A 9,103-nucleotide genomic window follows, 5' to 3' on the forward strand; every position below is an offset into this window, starting at 1 on the left:
CCCTGGCCCATCTCACAAGTCTCTGCCTGACCTCTCCACTCTCTTTCATGACGTCAGAAGACACGCGAACCGCTCTGGTGTGTGCGAAGTCCAGGAGTAAGATCCCCACGGCACAACTGCTGTGAAGGCCAATGGATGGTTGCTAGGGAGCAGCCCTCCCCTGCTGCTCATTGGAGTTGCCATGGTGATCACTATACACAGGGCTCTGTTACCTCAAAGGGGTGAAAGGCCATGGAAAGCCAGTACTGCCCCCTGAGCACTCACCTTGTGCCAGGTTGTGTGCCAGGCGCAGAAGGCTCAGATGCCATCCAATGGGAAGGGCATTCTTGGGATTACTAAGTATCACATAGAGTAACTAGTTCTGTCTAGGAAAAAGGCGCAGGGCTCACGGAGGGGCCATTTGATCAGGAGTTCGACAGTTTAGAAGGGACTCAAATATCAAAGGCATGGATATGTTTGTGAGCGCAAAGGCAGGTCAAGGGGGGTGGGGAAGGGAAGAAGGAAAGATTCACCTGGAGTTGTCTGAGCTGGCTGTAAAGGAATCAGAGACCAAGGAGAAAAATTAGAGCAGGGGTGAGACAGTGAGGGTCTACGCTGCTCCACTTGAAACACAAGGGCTACAGAAGATTAAATAAAGTGACTTCTGCAGTTAGTGCCAGCGGCAGCTCAGTCTTGTTTGGCTGTGGCTCAGCAGGGGTGGGGGTACAGGAAATGCCTCCTGCATGGCCAGCCTTTCAGGGCCTCCCCAGAGCGCATTGTGGTTAAACTTGGGGTCCCCCAAGTCTCGGCCTGCCATGGTAGAAGAACAACTTTGGTCAAGTCCTTTAGCTGAACTTTCCTCATACGTGAAACAGATAGAACCTGTCTCCAAGGGTCAGAGTGAGGACTGAATGAAGTCATTTTTGTGAAGTGCCTAGAACATTGCCTGCACAGAGACCTCACCTACAGCTCGAAGCCGACCCTGTAAGGGATCCATCAGCACATCTTTTAAAGGACATGACTCTGACCCCTTTATCCACCTCCATGTCTCCCCCCGGACCCCAGCCCAAGCCACCACCACCTCTGGCCTGGGTTAACACACTCGCCTCCTCACTGTCTCCTGCTTCTGCTCTTGTCTCTGGGTTGATGGCCCGTTGGCACAGAACAGCGCCGGCAAGCCTCGAGGATACTGTGGGCTCGGTTGCAGACCGCCACAAGAAAGCAAAGAGCGCAATAAAGTGCGTCACATGAATGTCTTGGTTTCCTAGTGCATGTGAAAGTTATGTTTACCCTACCCTGCAGTCCGTTTAGTGTGCGATAGCTTTACGTCTAAGAATACCAATGTACACACCTTAATTAAAAAACACTTATTGCTAAAAAAATGCTGACCATCATCTGAGCCTTCAGCAAGCCATCATCTTTTTGCTGGTGGAGGGTCTGGCCTCCATGCTGATGGCTGCTGAAGACTGGGGTGCCAGTGGCAACTTCTTAATATAAGACAATAACGAAGTTTGCTACATAAACGGACTCTGCCTTTCATGAATGATTTCTCTGTGGCACGAGATGCTGTTTGATAACGTTTTACCCACAGTTTAACTGTTTTCAAATTCGCACAATGGGGAGGAGAGAACTCCTAGTAGGTGGGGTCAGGAATCATCCTAGTCCTCAGAGGGTTTAGAGAACCTGTTTCCAGAAAACTGGAAGTCCAGCCCTATGGGGTGACTTTCTTCTACCATAGCTTCCTGGTTCACCCTGGCAAAGCTCTAAGACCTTCTGCCCCAGCACTCCCCTGGGGGAGGGTCTTATTCTTAGCCAAGGCCACCCCAGGCGGCACCACCTTCCTTTGGCCTGCTTCTGAGCGTCACCTCTTCTGAGGCCTCAGGGCCCGTGTTCGTGACATCTCTTGAACACTCATTTGGAAGGCCAGCTGCACCCACGCCTCTTGCCCTACACCCAGAGGACTATGCCTACAGCAGGAGGGGTTGGTGCCTGGCTAGCTATGGTTTCACTTCACTCTGGCTCACTGGTACCCCCCTTCCAGGTCGGTCCCAGCATGCTCCACCTGACATGGGACGACAGGTGGTTGCCTTTGTCAAAACTAAATAATAAAGGGGTGTCCTCAGTGTGACTTCCCAGCTGGCTTCCCCAATTGGTGGCTTCTAAGGAATGTGAAGGAGACGGAAGTCTGGGGCAAGGACGGGAGCCGGGTAGAGGCAGGCAGACACAGACTCAGGAAAGGCCACGTTTATTCCAGTGTTGTTGGGGGAAAGGAGGGCTTTACACAGCAATTCTAGACCTTGTTGATCTCCTCTGCCGAAGAGGTACGAACCAGCTACAGGTCACGCCAGCCTCTAAGCCAGTGGAAGTTACAGGCAGGCGGAGGAGAAGCCCATTGCTCAGGACTTCCCATCCTTCTGCTGGGACACACGTGTCTCTGGGGGGCCCCGGCGGAACCACTCGGACCAGGAACCATCGTAGATGGCCACGTCAGGCTTGCCGCAGAGGTACGCGGCCAGGGCAATGTGGCAGGCGGTGACACCCTTCCGGCACGTGGCAATGAGGGGCTTTGAAATGTCCACCTTCTTGGCCTCGAACATAGCGCGGAGCATCTCTGGGCTCTTCTCGAAGCCGTCCTCCGTCAGGAAGTCCATGAATGGCATGTTGATCGAACCCCGGATGTGCCCGGAGTCCAGTCCTGGGCAGGGGGGCAGAGGTCAAAGAGAAGGACAGGGTTAGAAAGGCACAGGGGCGGGAGGGAGCGAGTGCTGGAGGCCACAACCAGCCGTGGCTATGAGGGTAGAGAGCTTCTCGGACAAAAATAACGTCTTTGCCCGTCTCGGATCTTGACTTATTCTTGGCCCTTCCTACAGTCCATGCTCATGACTGAAGACGAAGTGCCCCCCTCCCTCAAACCTGCCTTGAAGTAGGAATGTCCCAAACCGTACCTGCTTGAGAGGATGGGGATACGGGTCTCAGCGCTACCACTTACTAACCTTCACGCTGGGCAAATCGCTTCAATTCTTTGAGCTTCAGTTTTTCTCACCCGAAAAATGGGCTGAGTTGTGCAGACCCTTCTCACGGGGTTTTTCAGAAGAGCAAATGAGACGATTCATGGGAATGCTACGTGCTGTGCCAGCGGCTAAGAACAGACACAGCCCCGGTTCTCTGGGGAGTATGGTCTAGCAAGGAAGAGAGATGTTACACAGGTAACCACATAATTCATTTATGTGTCACCCCATTTTACGGATGCACACACTGAGGTTTGCAAAATGAAATGCCCCTCCCTACCTAAGGCCACACAGAGAGGTAAAGGCAGACCCGGGGTTACTCGGAGTCGCCAGGTTTTCCTGCTAGGCACACTCTGTGGAAAGAGCACGTGATCTGGTGTTGGACATACGCTCAAAGACCAGCTCTGCCACTTACCAACATGGTGACCTTAAGTCACATCACCTCTCTGAGCCTGTTTCCGCATTAATAAGTGGGAACGGGAGTAGTCATGTGAGTCGGGGCTGTCGTAGGGAGCAAAGCACCAACTACTGAGGCTGGCCCGCCCACCCCGGGGGCCGGTGAGACTGCGGGCAGTGTAGTCCGGCTCTTCGGGCCTCTCCTAGCAACCCTGACGCTTGGACGGAAGCAGAATGGGGGTCTAGGCTGGCTTTGGGATCCCTTCTAGAACTGTCTCTGCATCCAGTGAGTCCCCTCTGCCAAATATGGCTTCAGAAAAGCCAGAAAATTGGCCACAGTAGTCTGGACCACAGCCAGAGCTGGTGCCGCCCGCAGGGCCAAGGCCTTGGGCTAGGCCCCAGCACGCCCAGGCTGCCCCTCTCTTCCTCAAGCACCCCACACCCTGGCAGACTGGGCACTGGCAGTGGGGCCCAAGGCAGGCTTGGGTATCCCTTTGGGCTCCCCTTCCTCCAAAATCCCCTCTCTCCCATTATACCCAGGCAGTGGGGCAGGGCAGGACGAGGGTGGGGGGCAGTGACCAGGGCACACACTGGGGCAGTGTGTAGCCAGGCAGGCCCTGCATCTCCAAGCCTCAGTTTCCCCGACTGTGGATTGGGGAGATAATCCCACCTACCTCACAGGCTTGTGGGGTAAGTTAGCTACTGTCGGTAAAAGCCCCTAATGACCCTGGGCACACAGGTGTGCACTCAACCTACAATATTATAGCAATTTCTTCCTGTGATTTCGCCTTTTGTCTGGAAACTTTAAATCTGAGATCAGATGTGTGCTGAGCTACCAATGAGGCACAGCTCCTCTGCTGGCTTCGAGGGCGTTCTTTGCCAAGAAACCCAACTTCAAAATGTTCAGCATCCGAACAGTGGGCTGCACTTGGTGCGTTTAAAAACACAAGCTCTTGTGTTCTGAATGCCGTTTTTCTTTCCCCCCATTCTCTAGGAAACAGCTCCACTGTTTGCTTCTGATTACATAAAAGGCACCTCTTCCCAGTGAAGAAGTCAGGGGTTTCTGAGGCAGATCTGGCCTCCACACTGGGTGAGCCTTGGGAGGTGGGGTCCTCCTTTTCATCTCCGCCAGGGGAGGGATTGGGCCAGTCTGAGGAATTTAAATGAGCAGGAACTGACTGCCTGTGTGGAAGGAGGGCAGGGAGGAACCTGGCTGGAGAACCCTGGAGAACAGCCAACTGGAGGAAAGGCACAGTGGGCTCCGAAGCTCCTGCTGCTCCCCCCACCCCAGTTCAGCTCCAGGGGACTCGGCTTCCCCTCCCCCAGCAGGCATGCCACCATGCCCGTCACCTCTGGTATAAGGCCCCCAAGCAATGCGTTATCCCAAGAACGTTATCTTCCTTAATCCTCGCAAAGATGGGGAGATCATTCTCCCGGCACTAATGGGGAGTTCAGGCCCAGAGAGGTAAGGTAACTTGTCCCAGGACACACAGCACAGGTGTGAGAAGTGCAGTTGGGTCTGTCGACCCCGAAGCCTGTGTTCTCTGACCACCCTGAGCCTTCCTGGAAAAGGGCGCTGAGGCAGGAGAACAGTGAGACCATCTGTCATATTCCTCGACTGCTCAGAGGGCTGGGACTGTGTTCCAGCTTTGGCCGAGGGGCCGGTGAAGTTGGTGAGGCTACTGACAGGTGTGGATTTTCAAGGGCAGGAAAAGCTGTCCGGCTCTTTCTTGCTTTCTTCCTAAAGACACTAAGGGATCCAGTACAGGCAGCCCCGGTGGGTCACCGCTAACCCTGGCCACTGGGAGACAGCTCAGCACCCTCCTGCCCCGCTGCTAGCCCAGGCCCCAGCCCTACAAGGGAGACACAGGCAGAGGGGCCACACGACCCCATGAAGCAACATTGCAGAGCTGGGATCTCTCCGCCCAGTCCCCATGTCTGCTTACGTGTAGTGACCCTTGGAAAACAGCCACACTTTGATACCTGCTGACCGAGGTCAGGTCTTGGCCATCCTGCCTCGTTAGATAAGTCTCTGATCTCTTTCCCCACCTCCAAAGTGGGACCAATTCTAACTCCCACCTGTTGGTGTCAAGGGGGAGTATATAAAGTGTTCTACAAATAAAGTCCCATTAAAGGTCGATGTCCTCCCTCTTCTTCCTTACTTACCTCCCTCCACTGGACTTGGGAGAAGGAAAAGAGAATGAGGTTTACAGTCTCTGAGCTGGATCGGTCCCCACCTCTGTCGACTCCCTTCCCCCAAGCTCTTACAAAATAAGCAGTGTTCCTTTCATTAAGAAGGGTTCAGAGGTGAAGGGACTTGCCCAAGGCCACACCTAAGTGCCGTACCAGGATATAAACGCAGGTATCTGCCTCTCACCTTGCGCCCCTTTACAAACAGGACCGAAGCCACTGGGAGCAGAACACTTGAGGCCGGAGCGGAAGGTGCTTGCCTAAGGTCTGCAGGAAGTGGCTGTCAGGCTTCTAAGGCCCTCCTTCCAGCTGCTCCTGGGGGTCCCACCTTCAAGGGATGCCCAGGTCCTGCCCCCCAAATTCCCCTGGGTGTCACATCTGGACTAGTGAGCCCATGGGCTGCCTTCCTGATCCCACCCCAAGCTGGCGACCATGAACTCAGCACAGCCTCATGTGCCTTTGCGTCCTCAAATTGTCTTGTACAGGAAGCCAGCAAAGCCTCCCAGAAAATGGGGGGAAGTGCTGCTTCCTCCACACCTTTCTAGGCGGCCCCCGCCTTTGTTCCCCATTCCTGGTTCCTCGCCCTTCTCTATTCTTCCAGCCACTGCCGCATTTAAATGAATACACCCCAGGTGGGTAGGGCTGACACTACTCTTCTCGTTTTACAGGAAGTGAATCCAGAGAAGCTGAACAATTAGATCAAGGTCCCACCACCAAGGGGCTGACTTCGACTAGAACCCACACTTCTTGGGGCTCCAGATGGGAACTGGAGGAGGTGGGAGTAGGGCCACAGGAAGGGGAGGGGCTTGAGAATTCAGGGCCTTTGGGAGGTATCACCCACAGCAGGACTTTTCCCCTCTCTGAGCCTCAGTGCCCTTATCTCTAAAATGGGGGTGAGCAGGCTGGGTCTGGCATCTGTAAACTCTCCCTTCGCTTATTCTCAGGTTGTTGGAGGACAAGCTGGAGGGAAGCTAGGGGAAACAACTCCCTGTTCCTCCCCCAGTGGCAGCTTAAATCCCAAGAAAAGAAGGCATCTTGAATCAAGGCCAAGAGTCTCTGGGAGGTGCCAAATGAACTGGAACCTTCAACTCTGAAGAACAAGCCCAGCGAGGAAAACACTGGGCCTGGAAAAAACCATGATGGGGAGGACAGAGCCCTGTGCTCTGCCTCAGCCACTACCCAGCCATTTGGCCTTGACCCGTCTCTTCCTCTGTGCACCTCAGTCTCCCTTCTGTCCCACGAGGTGACCTTTCGGCCCCTCCAGCTCTAAGAGTTTTGGAAACAGCTTTCAGAGTTCTCTCTTTCGGAGGCACAGACGAAGAGATATGTTTCAACAAGTTAGGCAAAATGTTTCACAGGAATTAGGTTCTGCAGAGGCACCCTGACTGAGGACAAAGCCACTGGCCCAGGAGGGGCCAGCCTGGGCCATGAGAGACCCGGCTTCTCCGGGACTCTGTTTCCCAGAAACCCTTACAGTCGTTGACAGTGCCCTTCCCCCTTCAGAGGCATCTGTATAGTGATGCACATGTCAGCTCACAGACACGCCATTGGGCACGTGTGGAAGCTAGTGCCTGCACGTGGATGTGGGCAGATATATCACCAGCCTCCTCTGCTGATGCCAGACCCTAGGCTGTTTGTTACACGTGGCTATGAGAACACATATGGGGATCCTCACACATCAGAGCCCTTGGGTTTGGCTCTATCCTCTCATTTTACAGATGGTAAGACTGAGGCCTACATATGGGGGGAACTGAGGGCAAAACCTGAAGAGGGTCCTAGACATCCTTACTCCCCATCCTTCCATTGAGCGTTACTGCTCAGGGACCTACCACCCACTGGGACACCTACCTACGGCATCTGGCTCTGGCTCAGTGCCCAGGTACCGCCCCTGGGACCGTGAATCCACCAGCTGGAACCTCTTAGATTCTAGGTTTTCCAGCACCTGTTCATAGGTCTTGAGCAGAAAGCAGTCAAGTGTGGCTTTGAAGACTGCGGGCTCTGGGCATGAGGGCTCAGATGTCACGGGGTGGCCCTCCTTCAGCCAATTCCGGAAGCCGCCATTGAGCACCGACACAGTGCGGTGGCCAAACACTCGGAACATCCACCAGACCCGCGGCGCATAGAAGCTGCCCAGGTTGTCGCCATCATACACCACCACGTGCGTGTCGTTGCTGATGCCCAGGCGGCCCACATAGTCAGAGAAGTCCGCCTCGCTGGGCAGCATCATCTCGTAGGGTGACGACTTGTCCTTGCACTCCTCTATATCAAAGAAGGAGGCGCCCGGCACGTGGCGCTCTAGATACTCCTTGCGAGCGTCCCGAGTGCCCGGTGAGTACCAGGAAGCGTCCAGTACCCGCAGGCCAGGCCCCAGCTTGCCAGCCCGGACAGACTCCGCCAGCCACTTGGTGGAGACCAGCGCCCGATAGAGCACCTGATGAACCATGGTTTCAGCTCTGCGCGTCACCTGGCGCGAGTGGGAACCAGAAAATAGACAGCCATGAGGACCTTGTGTGCAGCGCCTGGGGCCCGGGAGGAGGGACTTCTTCCCATCGATCCTCCTCACCCCCGAGGAGGGCGTGTTTATACCAACCGAGCAGAGCTGGGGCTTGCAAGGGAGTAAGTCTGCAGCTTCCCTAAGGAAAGCCTCCCCGCCCCTTCCTGGGTCCCCAGACGGAAGGGAGCGGGACAAGAGCTTCTGAGGAGTCCAGGGTGAGCTGGCCCTAGAAGCTACCAAACTTGCCCTCGGGGTCCTGTCAGAAAAGAGCAGCGTAAAGATGCCCAGGATGGGGAAGAGGGCATCTTGGGTTTCGAGCACCCTTTCCTGGGAGGCAGGGGAATGGGCGCGTGGGGGAGGGTTCGCTGGAACCCCGCGCACGCCCCTGCTCGCACCTTGGGTCTTCCAAACCCTCCTGCAGTTTCTCGGCAGCTGGGGCTCCCCCGCCCTCAGGATTCCCAAGTCCAGTCCCGGCTCGGTGCCCTCTGGCCAGATGGGTCAGGGGCTCCCGGGGTATCCCGCCTGCCCTCGCCACAGGGACCCTCCCCTGGGTCGGCAGGTGGTCCGCCTGGCGGCCCAGTCCTGAGCCGCCGGGGAACTGGCCGCTGCCCCCTCCGCGCCGCACTTACTCGCCTTCGCCGCCGCCCTGGTGATGCCCGCCCCCACCCTCGCCCTCTGAACAAGCTGGAGGTTCAAACACCAAGCCCGCAACTCCCCGGCCGGCCGGTACCATCGCGCCGCCGCCCACAGGGGGACCGCGCGCAGCCCTCCTCGGCCCGCGCCGCCCGCCGCCCCGCCGCGCCCGCCGCTAGCCGCCACCGGTGCACGGCTCCCCTGAGCCCCTCGGGGGGACTCGCTGGAAACGCCGGATGGCACCGGGACGGCGCGGGGCGGGGCTCGCGGCGCGGGCGCCCCCCCCCCCCGGCCAGGCCGGTGGAAGGCGCCGGCAGCCGCGGCTCCGAGTGGACGCGGCGAGGGGTTGTGCCGGAGTCTCCTCCCTTTGGCTGGCAGGCAGGTTGGTGGAAGGAGGAGGGGA

At 56.6% G+C, this 9,103-nt stretch overlaps 1 protein-coding gene across 1 annotated transcript; it reads right to left on the reverse strand.

Moving 5' to 3' along the window:
* Nucleotides 1-2,208: 2,208 nt before the first annotated feature.
* Nucleotides 2,209-8,734, reverse strand: TST (thiosulfate sulfurtransferase). Its single transcript, XM_016161778.2, has 3 exons — nt 8,697-8,734; nt 7,422-8,037; nt 2,209-2,674 (listed from the first exon to the last, which is right to left on the reverse strand). Exons 2-3 carry the CDS (start codon nt 8,014-8,016, stop codon nt 2,376-2,378), a joined length of 894 nt encoding a protein of 297 aa, XP_016017264.2. The 5' UTR covers nt 8,017-8,037; nt 8,697-8,734; the 3' UTR covers nt 2,209-2,375.
* Between the last annotated feature and the right edge of the window lie 369 nt (nt 8,735-9,103).

This window comes from Rousettus aegyptiacus, unplaced genomic scaffold (assembly GCF_014176215.1).
Source record: "Rousettus aegyptiacus isolate mRouAeg1 unplaced genomic scaffold, mRouAeg1.p scaffold_m13_p_2, whole genome shotgun sequence".
Lineage (NCBI taxonomy): Eukaryota > Metazoa > Chordata > Mammalia > Chiroptera > Pteropodidae > Rousettus > Rousettus aegyptiacus.

What these genes read in the sequence shown, in the direction of transcription:
- TST (XM_016161778.2), bottom strand. Translation starts at nt 8,016, where the DNA reads ATGGTTCATCAGGTGCTCTATCGGGCGCTGGTCTCCACCAAGTGGCTG. An exon ending in GCCAGAGCCAGATGCCGTAG is followed by an intron (nt 2,675 to 7,421) that starts GTAGGTGTCCCA and finishes CCCCCTGCCCAG; the next exon opens with GACTGGACTCCGGGCACATC.